Source organism: Triticum aestivum, chromosome 3D, assembly GCF_018294505.1.
Source record: "Triticum aestivum cultivar Chinese Spring chromosome 3D, IWGSC CS RefSeq v2.1, whole genome shotgun sequence".
Taxonomy (NCBI): domain Eukaryota; kingdom Viridiplantae; phylum Streptophyta; class Magnoliopsida; order Poales; family Poaceae; genus Triticum; species Triticum aestivum.
The window spans coordinates 386,074,977-386,091,518 of NC_057802.1; the positions used below are offsets into that span (position 1 = coordinate 386,074,977).

The window sequence follows — 16,542 nt, forward strand, 5'->3', positions numbered from 1 at the left end:
TGCATATATTTTTCCAAGCAATAAGACACTTTGCGTCGGAGCCCGGAAGAAGGATCTACGAACCGCGGCTAGCATTTTAATGATCTTCTCAGGGAGCCTAGAAACAGACATGAAATAAGTGGCGAGGACGTCAAGAGTGGAGGAGATGAGAGCAAGTCTTGCTCCATGAAAGAGAAGTTTTGTGCTGCCCATTCGGTGAGATATTTTAGGAAGCGCTGGATGATAGGTTCAAAAGCCGAGGAAGGGAGGTGCGCGTGGTTGAGGGAGACCTAGATAGATTCAAGGGAAGGAGGATAGGTCGCACCCGAAGGTTGAAGGAATGCGCTGGCTAGAGGTGGGGTAGAGGATGGGCACGAGGGTAGTTTTGTGGAAGTGGATGAGCACGAAGGTTGAAGCATCTTCCGGTTCAATGCTATAATTTCTTTTTCTTGCTAGCGCCAGTGACTTCATACAGTATAAACTCATGAAAAAATCAACAGTGGCCTTTGGAGGAGGCATTTCTTTCCAATGGACTAAGCCTGACTGAAGTGACCAGATTCACCATAAGAGGAGAGCAATAAACTACTGCCTCCATCCCATAATAATATACGAACGTTTTTCAACATCATTTTATTCCAAAAGATATGAACTAACAGAAATATACTTACACCAAACATGATCAGCTTTTTATTCCAAAGAACAATGGTGAAATCAAACCACATGTTTCCGAGTGAAAAAAAGGCAATCGGCACATTCACAACTCTAGACTCTCCATCTCCCTATGCACACAAAGCTTCTTCCCGGTGGCGTTTGCCGTGGCTGTAGAAACATGTGTTTCTACGATGCCTGACTGGCTGACTGCCTGCCTATCTACTAATGTACTCCCACCGTAAAGAAATATAAGAGCATTTAGATCTTATATTTCTTTACAGAGGGAGTATCACGTATCTTGACTCACAACATGTTGAAAATTGCGCAAAGCCAGTAGCAGGCCTACCTAGCAGGCGCGAACCTCGGTAAACCGGCTTGGGGCTGGTTCACAGTTGCTGGTAACTTTCAATGATCCAAAGAGGCACGATAGTCTCCTCATAATGGGTTTGCGACTGGCTACTACTTCAAATGACACAACATCCTTCCCAGTATCAACGTATGCATCGTAGCCCTCCAGATCTGCTTCTGTTATGAACACTGCATCGACACACCCAGTCGGACTGCTTGGCCTCGGTACCATAACTTGACAAAGAGGTAAACCGCCATCATCGTAATCAAACTCCATAGTGCAGTCCTCGATATCTCTGTCAGGAATGGAGGCTTTGGTGCCTTCTAGATAACAGTTTAGGTTTGTACTCCGTACTGGAAGACGTCCGGTGGTGAGAGTGCTAAATACGATAACAGCCTACAAAATTGTGTCATTGGCAAAAGCAGCTTAGCAGATGCATGATTGAATAGCAATAGCGTCCACTTGTATAGAACACAAATACAACAGTCCTTATACCTGCCACTGTGACGGTGCCAAAAGCACTCGGGGCCTAATGGATCGTACATGATCCAAAGCTGCTTCAGGAGTCATGCTCCTATATTTGATCTGAAGACAAGGAAGATGATAAGCTGTCATCAGCAACTGAATGGGATTTATAACATTCAGTTTGAAATGTATGCAGCTTATCTTACCAAATAGCACAAAACAATAGTGGTGCTTCGTCCTCTTCCAGCTTTACAGTGAACATAAGTAGTGCCACCTTGTGATGCATTACCTGAAAAACAGGTAACTATGCATTAACTTCTACCCATTTGAGACCTATTTAAATTTAACCAAAACAAATATTTGATCTTTATTTCTTTCACATCCAAACCAAACTCAATGGACATTTGTTATTGCTAATGCCAAGGCACAAGTGTACTAAATTAGTAAATTGGGATCAGACCATCCTTGGTCAACAGGGCAGCTGTCAAGGAAGCTTGAAGATACTACATAGTTACATCTTACATACAATTCAGATAGGCATTGCTGTTTGAAAACGTTCAGAAGACAGCTCATCATTGAGTTCAGAATTCGGCATTAAAACAAGAGAACTGGAAAGCAGAACAAGCTCTAGTAACAACAACAGCAGCAGCAGCAGGAAAAAAAATCACAATGGGCAATTTTTTTAGTACTAGACGTTTTTTTTACATATTATCAAGGAACTACACATTTAGAAATAGTCTAAAGAATCACCCCATTTCTGTATCAGTGTCCAGAAAGCGATTCTTTGGAATTTCAACAAAAAACAACGGTGTGTCACACCCGTCAGCTACATCATCATGAATTGGGATAGGTGCAACTTCTTCATGTTCATGGACACTTACGCTTGTGACTCTGATGGGTGAGGGCAAACCTGCCAGTTCCGTTGTGACTCTGATAAGTGTGGTTTGTGAAATTACTTGTTAAATGTAGTTCCTTGATAGTTTACCAGTAAAGTGTAGTGTTGAGAACGTAGTGTACTATCCTTGTCTACATAAATGGCCGACTTTTATAACAGGGTCTCAGTTTCTTTGTCATAGGCATTTATATAGCCCATTCCACTTACTGTCATGCATGATGTCATCCGCAGCGACAGCAAACAAACCCTTCATCCTGCTGCTGGGAAGGGGGTTTGCATTAAAAGATAGTGTCGCAACCTATATATTGTTATACCTACTCCATCAGATACTGACGACCTAACAGACAATGTACACAATACTTGGTTCAGTACAGTTGACCGCAAGCTATCATTTCCATTCCTTGCATCCCAAATCTAAATCAATTTCTTAATTGCAGGAGAAAAACACTCCATAACACCAGGAGAATTGATATGCAGTTTTAATGATTTATCACTTGCATCTAAGAAATGGCATGAGCTTACGGTGGATAAAATCGATGGCTCGACAAATATCTTCGAGGGATGGTGCAAACAGGTAGTCTCTTGTGGCAATCACAAGGTGATCGATCCCATGGGCCTGGAAAAAGAAGGTGTGTTACTCATCAGTACATATTTGTTTCGCTAATTAGAAAAGCACAGTAGACTGATGGGGCATGTCTGTGAATCGACCACACTATGGATGGAATTGCACTTATTAATTCAAAACTCAAAATACAAACGAAATCACGCAACAATGAAATCAAGTAATGTAAAATTTACCTGGTACAAGGACATTGGTACCAGAGTCTCATAAGGCTCATTCAATGTTACAACTCCCTGAACTCCAAGTTGCTTCAGACGTGGAACATCACTAGGGAAAGGAACAGCTCCTAGCAAAATACACTGCAGATGGAGGTTGGACAAATTAGATGATGAAATCTTTATATCAGAGACACGTCACAGTCTTATACACCGAAATGCTAAATTGTGCAAAGCAAAAATCACAACACCTAACAACAGCAAACAAGGTATGCTATCTAGGGATGAATGCGTCCTTTCACCACCTAATCAACAGAAGGATTCTGTGGTCCTAGGCATGTAAACATGTTCACCCGCCAGTGCCAAATGGAAGACCAAAAGACAATCATACAGAAGAACAAGCTATAGTAACATAGATACTGAAGAAAAAGTGCTCAAATGTATTGCACTGGAAAATGGAGCCTGAAATGACCAGACACAACAACAATCACCGCTCACAACAGCCATGCCTTTTCCAACAGCCGAACGTCAACTACAAGAAATACTCTCACGCACAAAAAAGAAGAAGAAGAAAGCAGCAATTCTGGACAAAACTAACTGTGGAGAGTCACTGCGTCAGATGCAATCATGGAACCAGATGTAACCCTTATATAGAGGCCCCCAGTGTAGATGGAACCGAAAAAACCCTGATGAAAAACTGGTGCCCAAAATCACACCCTTCATCACCAGTTTAAAAGAGTCGCCCTATCGTCCAATCTTATGGAGGCCAAGTGAACCAATTTATCGAACAAGAATCAGTCAATACTACTCCATAGGCATACACTATGGGCCTATAATCCGAAACAAAGTAATCACGAGATTTGCTTAAAGGCAGGGTCAGCACCTGGTCGACGCGGTCCCACCACCGGAACTCGGCCTCGAATTGGTTGCGCAGCACGTTGTAGAGAAGCGTCGGGTAGAAGAGCACCCTGGCGCCGGCGCCGACGAGCGCGCGCTTGGCCCTCAGCCGCACGACCTCGCCGCCGCCTGCCCAGGCCTCCTCCTGCTCCTCCCCCTCCACCGGCCTCCCGTCGCCGTCCCCCAGCTCGCGAATCCTCATGCGCCTCCCCTCCCCTCCCCTTCCCTCCCGAAACAGCTCGACGCCTCCAGGCTCCGGCGCGCTCCTAACCCTCACGGAACCAGCAGATCCGCGGGGGATTTGAGAGGGGAGATTCGTGGATCGAGAGGCGTGGCGTTGCGGCTCGGACTCTGCTCCTCGTGGTGGCCAGAGGAGACGCGAGAAATGGGAAGAGTGTGGGGGCAAAACCTCAGGAGAAGACTGCGGGGGCGAAAACAGGTGGCGAGTCTGCTGAATCGGATCCGGGTTTTGGGTGGGTTGTTTGCTGGTTGGTGGCATGGGATTCATTGGTGGACAAAACGTGGGTGCGTTTATCTCGCCAGGTCCCTTGACAGTCGAGTAATTGTGCGGTTTCATCATTTTCCTTTTTCCTTCTGAGCGACCTCCTTTCCATGCTTGGGAGTAGGTGCAACAAATCTTCAAAGCTTTCTTCACGACTCCATGTATGATGTGTATACTCTAAAAAGACATAACCCTTATAAAAATATGTTAATATTTTCATATAATGCTAATTCATTTGCCACGGAGCGATTAGATGCATAATGTAGTCTGGAGCGAAACTCTTGAAGAATGTTTACTCATGGAAGGAGCCATTAGCCTATTAAACGAGAAATGGTGCTTTTATAAATAAAAAAAAGTGCAAAGGGATTGGACATAGTAAGCAAGCAATCTTCTTATAACTAATTCTTGGTTTGAATGCTGATAGCAAGCTTTTATGATTTTAATCGGGTGACAATTTCTTTGCCAAAGATAAATGAAGTAAGGATAATTCACCAGCCATAGGTTGATTGGACAGCACGGGTCAAGAATAACACATCCACGAAAACATATAAAATTTTACACATCGGCGAGGAACAAGGCAAGGTTGTTGGTGACAACGACGTGCATTTGACCTAGATAATCCCCCATCAACTGAGCCATAGAAGCGTGCAAAAGGATGTAAAGTTGGCATCACAGAACGGATCATGACATTGCCTGACAGCTTACACAAGGCGCTCAGGAAGACCATACTGCTAACCTGACTATAAAAGAGTGGCTCAAAAGTGTATAAGAAAATAAAGACCAGTTCGAAAGCTACCTTGTAAACGGAGAGGTGCGCGAAGATAATCACACAGAACTGAAGGGTACGGATGAAAAACTGCCTAATCGCGCACCAATAATTCCAGGTAAAACCGCCCGGTCACCCGAAACGCCCGGCCGCGAGATTTCCCGCGTCCGCGAGAGGGAAAACGGCCGAGGTTTTGGAGCCAGCGGAACGAGTGGACCGCGCCGAGCTGGCGTCGTCAGCGGTGTGTATCACGCGACTCGTACGCGTGCGTCCTGCTGCGCTGCCCCCTCGCCACGCCGGCCGGCCGTCCGCCCGTTTCCAGCTTTGCCGTGGGCTCCACGTGGGCGGTGCCCGTTGGACGCATCCTACTGTTGCGTGATGCTGTGTGTGGGCCCGTGGCGGCTCAGGTCCTCGCGAGCGATCATGGTGTGTGTGGCCCCTGTGACTCTGGTGGGTCCGACGCACTGTTTGACTCGGGTGACCGGTGGTCGGCAAGTTTTTTCCCTTATTCTTTTCGAACAACATGGTCGACTAGCTGGATCCGAATCATCCGATCTTTCCAAAAAAAAATCCTCGCGGCAGAGAGTAGAGCCGCCATGGGCCGATTGTATCGCGGATTCGCTCACGATAAGCACGGTGGGCTGATTGTATGCAGGTCCGGAATAGCCTGCTCATTCTCAAAACTACGGCCCACGACCCGGCCAGACTCACTCAACCGACGCACGCTCTCGTCGTGCACGAACACAGAGCCCTCAGCTCCTCGGCGGCCCTCCCCTCTTCTCCCTCCCTGTCGCCAGTCCCCGCCCTCGGAGCTCCCGGGCCGCGGCGGCGGCAGCCATGTACCGGATCGCCGGCAGCCACCTCCGCGCTCTCAAGGTACCCTCTTCCCCCCTCTGCCCGCCCCGCAGCAAACCGTCAGCGTTCGTCAGACAGACGAGCTGATTGGTCGGCTGGTGCTTATGGAGTTGCTGCCGATTCATATGCCGTTGTTTACATGTTCGATTGGTCTAGCTTCCAATTCCATCACTTAGAAACGGGGGCTAGAGTGTATACGCATGGGGTTTGCTGCGGGTGATGTGCTGTGCTCGTTATCCCTCGATTAGAGAAGGGATGCTGATAGTAGAAGTCGGGTGATTTCTGACAGACACCGAGCTAGACAAATTTCTGAGGTGATGTAAATACCGTTTTATTTGATCCACACTCCAATTAGAACCACGATCTGCAGGATGTGATTTCAGTATTGGAGCTGGTACTACTTATGTTGGGCTAGGCTGTGTTATAGCTCAGTGAAAATACAAAAAAGTGATACGGTTTCGATACTATGAATCTGTGCTACATAAACACAAAAATAGATCTCTGGCGCATCGATATCATGAATCTGTGATTACTGTATAAAATGCTTAAAATGTAGTTGGCGATATGGCATCATATACATTTTGGTTAACTTTGTCATTATTAGCCTTAAGGCTAAATTGGGTCCAGCAGATAGGCACAATCCATACCTCCATCTGTCTGCTACAGACAGCATGTGCCTAACCAACTCACACTACCAAGTGCCATAAGTCGTACACACTCATCAATGTGCGTGGGCACTGTCAAACAATTGTCATTTAGAGGCACCATCATCAGAGTCTCTGACAAGAACCACCCTAGTTTGTTGTTCCTTGTGATCCAATGTGTGTCTCTTCATACCAAGGAACTGTGCCCATTCAATGATTATATGTTATTAGACAAACAATTCCCATGTCACCTCATTTCGTATCCCGTTCGACATTACACACTTGTTCACGTCTTTCCCTCTAACTAGTCAAGCATCACCTCCTTTGTAACATGTCCAATATAAAAAACACACGAGTAACTTTGTTATCATTTTTAAGGAGGTCTAAACCTGTATGAACATCATGTCCTTGTGTCCATTACTTATTCTGGTACACTTCCTCACACGTAAAGTTGTAAGATTAGATCATACTTAGAGCATCGACAATATATTGTAGTTGAAACTCAAGGAGTGATATATGTTACTTAGCCACCAATTTGTTACTTCAGATTTACATGTGGTGGGTTTTGGTTTGCAATTTGGTCCTATTGCTTTTTATTTTCAGTGTTGCCTGCCTTTAACTTATGTATTTTGCACACAAGTTGGTTTCATGTTCAAGCTTCTCAGTTTTCAACCTTTACTTTTAGAGTTTTAGTGATGTTACCTGATGTTCTCGCCGCCGCACATTTTCTTTTCTTTTTGTGCTTGCAGCAACATGGTTCTAGTAGGTTTGCTAGTACAAGTGTTGTGAAGCAGTCTTCTGGTGGTTTATTTGGTTGGCTTCTTGGTGGCAAGCCAACCCAGTTTCCAACTCTTGATGTCCCTCTCCCAGGCATCACCATTCCTCCACCACTACCAGACTTTGTAGAGCCAGCCAAGGCAAAAGTTACCTCTCTCCCGAATGGCCTCAAAATTGCTTCAGAAACATCAACGGTATCACTGTAACATCCCAAAATTCTAAATTTTGGAATGTTATAATAAATAGATAGATTTGATTGTTTGTTGGATTGTTGTGTGATTGATTGACTGAAAGTGAGTGAATTCGAAATCTTTTGAAAGTTAAATGAGAGGGAATAAAAGGACTTTCCCAAACTTTCATTTTGCTTTTATGATCTCCATGAATTCAAATTCTTTTCATCACAAAACCCTCGAGAGAAGATGACATGACTTCTTCCATTTATTTAAATGAAAAGGGGTGTTGAAAATATTTAAATATCATTTGAAAATATTTCCAATTCAGAAACTTCAAGCAACTCAATGATTTTCATGAGAGAAGATAAAATGACTTCTTCAAAACATATGAAATATGAGTTGGAAGTTTAAAAGGATCTAATTTAAAGTCCTTTTGGAAATTATTTTCAATTTGGGTTTTATTCAAATTATTTTTCTCCAAAATAAAAATATATTGAAAATAGGGTAACATGATTCCCTACAACAGAAAATTGGAGAGAAATAAATTTGAATTAATTTTGGTATTTTGAAAATGATTTTATTGGATTTTAGTAGAGCAGTAGCACTCTTTGATTTATTTGAATTTTTGTGGATTTTATTTAATGCTAGAAAAATGCCCATGCTGTAGGAAATCTTTTTCTGAAAATTTTGATATATAATATGCCTATGTACAATTTTATTTTTGTTTTCGTTATACAGTTTTCTTTCTGTTTCTAATAAAAAAAACTGTACGTGCCGCCCAAATTTTATCCGTTGCCTACGTGCACAGTGCACCCATGCCGGCCCATGTTGTTTTTTTGGTTATGTATGCAGAAAAAAAAATCTTTTTCTTAATTTTTTTCCTTCTTTTAGTGTTTGAAAAAAAAACGGCCGCACGCACGCGCGCGGCCGGCCGAAGCTTTAGGCCCATGCGCTTTTCTCTTTTTTTTTGTTTTTCGTCTACGTTTAGTCCCACATTGCCTAGCCTTTGACCTTTAAGCCTTTTTTCCACCAATAAATATAGAACCATAGAGCCTCCAAAAATCATCCGATTCGGGTTAAATCAAAATTTTGGTTTGACTAGATTCCTTAAAGAAAAATATATTTCTCCTCTTCGGCGGGACTTTTGGAAGTTGTCTCCTCACTCCGAAGTCGTCTTTTAGGTATATTTATTCGTTCTCTGTATTTATGCGTTAGACCTAATTTTTTTTTTAGCCGTAGCTATTTTTCTTCTGCAAAACAGCTTGGCCCTGATTTTTCAAATAGCCATAACTTTTTACTCGTTCATCCAAATTAGATGAACCCAGCGCCTATAGTTTCGTCTTGTTTTCACCTATCCAGTTAACCTGTCACGTCAACTTTTTGAAATTTTCAAATTTTGAAATTTGTTCAAATTCATATTCAAACTTCTTTTGTTCATAACTTAAGTTCCGTAACTCCGTTTGAGTTGATTCTTTTTGCAAAGCGAAGCTCTTGACCTAAACTTTTTGATAAGGGCAAATCTATCTAATTTTGGTACTGTTAGAAATTGTTCTATGTTGCAAGAGTTATTTGCTTGGTTTTGAAGTTTTCCGAATTGTTTTCCTCGTTCTTTCTGATCTTTTGAGTGATTGCTTATGTGTGGTTACCATTGCTTGCTTACGATAGATTGACCGGAGTGTGACGAGTAGATCTATCCAGAGTATTGAGTGCGAATCATCTTCATCAACATTGCAGGCAAGTAACACTTTGATCATACCTCTTTTACTACCCAGTTTTATTGCATTAGATCAATCCTCAAACATTGCATGGTTAGGATCTAATTGAACTGTGGGAATTGGGAAGTAGATGAGGTAGTACCTATCACCTGTTTTATTATCAAACCCTTGGGAGTTACTTCTACGTTTGCCTATATTGCTATGCTATGCTTGTAGACGTGGATTGGGTTTGAGAGATATTCACTACAGATGTGAGATTGTTAATTAATGGTTTACTTAAGGTGGCAACTAAAACTCACATCTGGGTGGATTGAGGTACCTGGGTATTCCAGGATTGCCTGTTTTCTTTTGGACCGCCACCCAGGTTCAAAGGGATCATGAGATTATTCATGCTAGAAACTTCCGTGTGCAGCCGCAAGCTATTATGGGCTCTAGCATAGTTGATTAAGTTGTGTGAACTCTTACAGTGGTAGACTAGCAGATGTAGGGGATGTAGGTGGTACGGTCTATCACATCGTAAGGTGCAAACGCTTCTGAAAGACTATGTCTCGGTCATCCGTTTCTCAAACATCATGTAGTGCGAGAATCCAGCGGAGGCGATCGAGTCTTGTGGGAAAAGTGCACAAACCTCTGCAGAGTGTACAAACTAATCATGATTAGCCGTGCCCCCGGTTATGGACATCTTGAGTATCTAGTTCTTGGATTATCCCGTTGATCTCATCATGTTACTTTAATTAATATTGTTGGGTTAATGATGATACTTAATTGGGATTGAGATGCTGTCAACCATCTCAATGTTTCACAACCACCATGATAGTTAAATAAAATTTATTCCTTTGCAGTAGGGAAAAATTGGCTTTTCGCAAAAACATTATAACCATAGAGCTTTTCCACCAGCCATATATGCATGTAGTGATAGCCTTTGTTCATCATTTCTCTATGGTGTGAATTTGCCAGCATATTCCATGTGCTGACCCGTTTTCGGGCTGCAACGTTTCATGTTGCAGGATTCTTACGACGAGTAAGTGATACGTTAGGGTTACGATTTCTACACTCAACTTTGCCGTTGGTGTTGATGGGAATCCACAACCTTGTTACTTCCGCTATTTGGATTGAGGTAATAGTATTTACGTTACTTTATACATGTGATTTACCTCTGTTATAAATCCTCGAGTACTGTGTGTGTCAGCATACCGATCCAGGGATGACACTTAAGCACAGAGACTTGATCCATTCGGGTCGGGTCGCTACAATCACTATGTGCCTGCAGATGTTTCAGTATGTTCCTTTTTCTTAATATCTACATGGGAGTAATTTATAGGGACTTAACTGCAGAGTCCAGCAGCAACAGTGGGATTGTATATTGATTGTGGTTCTATGTATGAAACACCTGGTTCATCTGGAGCATCGCATCTACTGGAGAGAATGTCATTCAAGAGCACCACAAACAGGAGTCATTTGCGGCTAGTACGCGAGGTAGAGTCCATTGGAGGGAATGTCTCTGCGATAGCTACTCGTGAACAAATGTGCTATACCTATGATGCATTCAGGGCCTATGTACCTGATATGGTTGAAGTGCTTATTGATAGTGTGAGAAACCCAGCATTTCTTGATTGGGAGGTTAAAGAGCAGGTATTCCATCATTTAAAGGTAAGCGCTCCAGGTTTACCCTTCATTGTATTAATGTCTTGTTGTCTTACAGCTGGAGGAGATCAAAGCTGAAATAGCTGAATTTTCTGCTAATCCTCAAGGTTTACTTTTAGAGGCTCTCCATTCTGCTGGCTATACTGGGGCACTGGCAAATCCCTTGATAGCACCAGAGCCTGCCATACATAAATTGGACAGTAGCATTCTTAAGGAATTCATTGCTGTAAGATCCTTTAATCTGTCATCTATTCATCTGTGCTGTTATTTAGTTAGAAAGATTTTGCTTTGACATCTGTATGCATTGAGGCATTTAGGAAAACTACACAGCACCCAGGATGGTCCTGGCGGCATCAGGCGTTGAGCATGATGTGCTAGTTTCAATTGCTGAGCCACTTCTCTCTGATCTTCCTGCTGTGAAGCGTCCAGAAGAGCCAAAGTCAGTTTATGTGGGAGGAGACTATCGTTGTCAAGCAGACTGTCAAGTGAGTTCGTGCTGTTTTTCTATCTTTTGCGCTGTCTGGTCATGGTGATGTATCTATGATTTACTTCTATTGTTCTTACTTGTTCTCTCCCGTCGACAGAACACACATGTTGCTCTTGCTTTTGAAGTGCCAGGTGGATGGTATGAAGAGAAAACAGCTATTACTGTAACTGTCCTTCAGGTATTGGTGGACGTTGGCAAATATTTAAGTGACTGTTATTTACGGACAAAATTCTAGACGAGCAGTTTCTTTTCTTCGAGGTTTTGTGTGGTTTACTGATTATCATGCTTGCATATTAAAAGCGAACTATGTGTCCAATTTCCACTGCCCACTATAATAATAAGTTTTTTTTTCTGCAGAAGCTCATGGGGGGAGGTGATTGGTTCTGTACTGGCGGTGTTGGCAAGGGCTTGTATTCTCGATTATGTATGTCATCTCTTTCAATTCTACATCCCTGCCAATGATTCAAAATTAAATTACTCTAATTACTTTTTTTTTTACTTTAACACGACTCTTTACATACAGCTCTCCGGATATTAAGCCACTACCATCAGATCGAATCATTCTCCGCTTTCAATCATATCTACAACTATTCTGGTCTTTTTGGAATTCTTGCAACAACCGTAAGCATCTTCTCAGACATAAATTATCCGTCATTTTTTATCTATGAAATTCAAGATGTGAATAAAACTTTGTGATGTCTTGTATCTCCCAGAAATAGTAAATTTGTGTGCATTGCTAAGTGGTATGTTTTATCATTTCTGATTACTGGGTTTAATGACATACGGTAATTAGTCTTACACGAAACGACATGACATGAAACAGCTTAAGGCAAAGAAACTTATTGCTCCTACCTAGAGAAAAGATGCGTAGCCAAACAGCTAAAGGCCCCTCCAGCCAACATAAAGGCTAAAGTAGCTTGAGTAGGGGAAGAGTGGAAACTTTTGATGCCTTCAGTAGCAATAAGCAGATAACAAAAGCTAACTGTCTAGTACTTTTCTGGGGGCTATCCAGTTAGAGTTGCGATATAATCTCCATACCAAAGAGGCATGTAACCTATCCTAATTTCAGCCATTTGGCATGTCTGTTTATCTTACCTCCCGTCCATCCTATCACTATTTTGTCCAACATTTTGAATCGTTTTCACTGTCTACTTCTCCCTAGAACACAAACAACGCAAATAATGTGTAAAGGTTGAGTAAAGAATTGCCCAGACTCAAGCTGGTGTCGTTTCTTTATTTTCCTTTTGTAGTTTACTTATTCTCATGGTGCAGTCAAATGGACAAATTATTGCTTGACCTGGTATCACACTTATGCACAGATTCATCATTCTACTATTTTTTATTTTCTGTCATATAATTGTATCTAATCTAACATTCTTTTGTGTCCTGTGATCACAGAGCCCAGATTTTGCCTCGAAGGCTGTGGATTTGGCAGCTGGGGAACTTCTTGAAGTTGCCACTCCTGGAAATGGTTTGCATCTTATTTGATACCTGCTGCGTAACGAATCATCTGTAGAACTAAATTGACCACTCATTAATTTTCCCACTTTTCTGTGTTTCTACTTAGTTACACAAGGACAGCTTGATCAAGCTAAACAGGCAGCAAAGTGTAAAGTTTTGATGGACTTGGAATCAAGAGTATGCATTCAACCCCTAATTGAATCCTTCAGAAAAACTTTTAAGTTTTAACTCATTCCCCACTCTGTTCCTAAATAGGCATTCCACATGGTCTCAAATACACCCATTTGACCATTGCCTTTTCTACTTGTATGTTAATGGAACTTATATAAATTGGCATGCTATGGAAATTCTATTGATGATCTGCTAATTTCAATTTCATGTGAAAAATCTTAGAAGTTGTATTATATTAGCAATCAAAGTCTAAACTTTGACTGCTTATTCTAAAATATTGTCTATTTAAGAATGGAAGAAGCATTATATACTTGATACTTGGTATTATTCGTTCCAGGCTGTTGCATGTGAAGACATTGGGAGGCAGGTTATGACTTATGGTGAAAGGTATGGCTAGACAGGCATTTGTAACTTACTCCCTACATCCCAAAACATAAGATCATTTTTGACACTATGAATAGTGTGAAAAATTATCTTATATTTTGGGACGGAGGGAGTAGCTACTAAAGTCAACTCCCCAGTGTTCATGATGTTTCACATTCACTTGCACTAGCTATGCATTCAATCATTTGGAAATCATATAGACTCTATTGACCAAACTAGGCAGTTATTACGGTCTGGTTTGAACACTGTTAATGTTATGTTACCTTCTCTTCTGTTTGAACTTTTAACAGTATTTCTCAACATTTACATCTGTGCTTGTGTAAACATTGCAGTGCCCTTTTGAGGGGAAAATATTTTCCAAATTTATAATTTTTTTTTCTGAAGAATCAACATGCTTACTAGTTTTGGAACTCAAATAGATATTCTTAATTTGTTTGATGAAATATATGAGGAGGTTTCATAGTTCACGTTATAGTTTTTCTGTATTAGTCCTGATGGTGGATCGATTAGGTAACATTCTGTGCTAAAATGGAACTAAAAAGTCATGTAGTGCAGAATTTGGTTAGGGCATCTCCAACGTGGATCCTCAAATCTGCCCAAAATGTCTGGACGTCTGAAATTCCTCAAACCATCCTCAAACTGGGGGGAGTTCTAGGGGAGTCCGGAAGTCCGTGGACACCACCAACTTGGCCTCGGACCCCACCACAAACCCACTTTCCCCTCTCCCTCCCTTCTCTCTCCTCTCTTCATTTGACAAGGGGCGGACATTTTGTGGGTATAGTTGGATGGCCTCCGCCCAGCTGGCTGTTAGTGATGTCCGATAGGTGATCCGCGTTGGAGTTGCCCTTAGGCTCATGTACGGAAAATAGCTACGATAATCATGACTTAGCGAGAAACTTCCAGTCTCGATCTGGGTGAAATGGCTTGGTGAACCAAGTTTGAGGTGGCTGTAGGGGCTTTGCTTCTTTTCCAGAGCTAGGACAGTTTGCAGTTATTCTTTTCCAGAGGATGCTTTGCTTCAGATAAGCCTTGTTGGGGCATTTTTGGAATTTTCATGCTGTTATTGCATCTATCTTGTGGATTGTCCAGAAGTTTATACTTTATACCCAAGCTGAATGAACTTCACATCACCATATGAAAATCATGATATCAGAGTCCTCCAGTTGTTGATCCGTAGTCTAGCTAGAAATTGACCTTCTACTGCATTCTAGCTGGCAGCTGCATTATTTGTGCAAGCGATTGATCATTTTTCCTTTTGTTGTGAATAAACACGTCGACCATATTGTAGCAATTACATGCAGTATTTACATACCCCCTCTGTCCCAAAATAGTGTATTAGATCTTTTCAAAACCAAACTTTGTCAACTTTGACCAAGTTTATAGAAAAAGTTGTGAACATCTACAATACTAAGTCAATTTCTTTAGATTCATTATGAAATATATTTTCATATAGTATATATTTTGTGTTATAGATGTACTCCCTCCGTTCCTAAATATAAGACCTTTTAGAGGTCCCAATATTGACTACATACGGAGCAAAATGAGTGAATCTACACTCTAAAATACATCTATATACATCCGTATGTAATCCACATTGAAATCTCTAAAAGGTCTTATATTTAGAAACGGAGGGAGTAAAATACTTTGCTGTATAAACTTGGTCAAAGTTTGTGAAGCTTGACTTTTGCGCAAACCAATGCATACTATATTGTGGGACAGAGGGAGTTTTCAGATAAATATCACTGTTTTGCTATGCTAATCTCAGGTGCCGGAGCTATTGCAGGACAAGCATTGTCCACATCTTTTTGTTACCTAGCCAGCACTTGATAGCTCTCATATGGCTATAAAGTACCATTTCAACTTTTTCCTTGATTCTGAACCTCAGTGATTCAGCTTTCATGACATTGCAGGAAACCCATCGAGAAATTCTTGAACGATGTCGAAGCAATTACTCTGAATGACATTTCTTCAACTGCCAAGAACATTATTTCTACACCCCTTACGATGGCATCATGGGGTGATGGTATGTTCTTACTAAGCACATCGTTCTTCTTTACATTTTTTGCCCTCAAGTAGATTGCGCAACATTGTTGCGATCGTGGTCTTGTGGTTTACCAAAAATGTTTGTCTTGCAGTTACTAATGTCCCAACCTACGAGTCTGTTAGCAGGAAGTTTCATTCAAAGTGAGCGAAAGCCCATTGCAGGACATGTTCCGGCTGCACAAGATATGCAGAGATGTGTAACTCTTGTGGCAATGGCCCTAACCACTGGACCCCGCTGAACACATTTTTTTATGCACTGTGAAAACATGTTGGTGGTGCTGACTGTCTTACTACTCCATCCGCCTTGAATTACTTGTATCAGAAATGGATGTATCTAGAACCAAAAACAAAATTGGCAAAAACAAAATGTTCCCAACTAGAAATACGTCTAGATACATTCATTTCTGCGACAAGAATTGTGGGACGGGGGGGGGGGGGAGTATTAGTTAGTACTGTAATTATTTTCCTCAATTATGTATATATTTTGAAAGATCGGCAGCAGGCTTGAACTCCTTTTTTCGTCTTTTTTTCTAGTCATTTTGTTTGTTTGTATTGTGCCTTAGCTCAGTTCTTACGGCTAGATTTTTAAAGCATAAGAATTAAGAAATACTCCCTTCTTTCACAAATATAAGATGCTTGAACTTATTTCTTAATCGGATATATAAACACATGTTTTAGCGTGTTTGTTTACACATTTCTGTTTGTATGTAGTTCATATTAAAATATTCAAAATATATTATATTGTGAACGGAGGGAGTACATTTGAACAATTTGCGGTTCTACAAACATTTCTTTTGGAGCTACTAGGAGGTTGCTCTCTCGTGAGCCCAAGCCCACTCGCTCCTCCAGTTTGCTTGTACGTACATTTTTTTTCTAACTTCGACATCTGTGTGCTATTCCCTCCGTT

The 16,542-nt window shown here is 41.6% G+C and overlaps 2 protein-coding genes across 4 annotated transcripts; one reads left to right on the plus strand and one right to left on the minus strand.

Annotated features, from left to right (window-relative positions):
- Positions 1-584: 584 nt before the first annotated feature.
- LOC123079078 (phosphatidylglycerophosphate phosphatase PTPMT2) lies at positions 585-4,480 on the minus strand. The gene is made up of 6 exons (XM_044501750.1): positions 4,000-4,480; positions 3,138-3,260; positions 2,862-2,955; positions 1,651-1,733; positions 1,475-1,564; positions 585-1,375 (listed from the first exon to the last, which is right to left on the minus strand). Exons 1-6 carry the CDS (start codon positions 4,213-4,215, stop codon positions 977-979), a joined length of 1,005 nt encoding a protein of 334 aa, XP_044357685.1. The 5' UTR covers positions 4,216-4,480; the 3' UTR covers positions 585-976.
- Positions 4,481-5,851: 1,371 nt separating this feature from the next.
- LOC123079079 (mitochondrial-processing peptidase subunit alpha) lies at positions 5,852-16,242 on the plus strand. 3 transcript variants are annotated; one of them, XM_044501751.1, is made up of 13 exons: positions 5,852-6,157; positions 10,453-10,562; positions 10,781-11,077; positions 11,148-11,315; positions 11,407-11,574; positions 11,674-11,754; positions 11,934-12,000; positions 12,100-12,197; positions 12,975-13,047; positions 13,144-13,214; positions 13,546-13,595; positions 15,503-15,615; positions 15,728-16,242. In XM_044501751.1, the coding sequence occupies exons 1-13, from the start codon at positions 5,878-5,880 to the stop codon at positions 15,778-15,780; spliced, it is 1,629 nt and encodes a 542-aa protein (XP_044357686.1). In that variant the 5' UTR covers positions 5,852-5,877; the 3' UTR covers positions 15,781-16,242. The 3 variants fall into 3 exon arrangements, with proteins under 3 accessions (XP_044357686.1, XP_044357688.1, XP_044357687.1); XM_044501752.1 differs by lacking the exon at positions 10,453-10,562 and adding an exon at positions 7,530-7,751 and having other exon boundaries at positions 5,976-6,157; XM_044501753.1 differs by lacking the exon at positions 10,453-10,562 and having other exon boundaries at positions 5,943-6,157.
- Positions 16,243-16,542: the final 300 nt, after the last annotated feature.

What these genes read in the sequence shown, in the direction of transcription:
- LOC123079078 (XM_044501750.1), bottom strand. Translation starts at nt 4,215, where the DNA reads ATGAGGATTCGCGAGCTGGGGGACGGCGACGGGAGGCCGGTGGAGGGG. An exon ending in CTATTGTTTTGTGCTATTTG is followed by an intron (nt 1,565 to 1,650) that starts GTAAGATAAGCT and finishes CCTTGTCTTCAG; the next exon opens with ATCAAATATAGGAGCATGAC. An exon ending in TGGCACCGTCACAGTGGCAG is followed by an intron (nt 1,376 to 1,474) that starts GTATAAGGACTG and finishes ACAATTTTGTAG; the next exon opens with GCTGTTATCGTATTTAGCAC.
- LOC123079079 (XM_044501751.1), top strand. Translation starts at nt 5,878, where the DNA reads ATGGGCCGATTGTATCGCGGATTCGCTCACGATAAGCACGGTGGGCTG. An exon ending in CTTCCGCTATTTGGATTGAG is followed by an intron (nt 10,563 to 10,780) that starts GTAATAGTATTT and finishes ACTTAACTGCAG; the next exon opens with AGTCCAGCAGCAACAGTGGG. An exon ending in TTACTGTAACTGTCCTTCAG is followed by an intron (nt 11,755 to 11,933) that starts GTATTGGTGGAC and finishes TTTTTTCTGCAG; the next exon opens with AAGCTCATGGGGGGAGGTGA.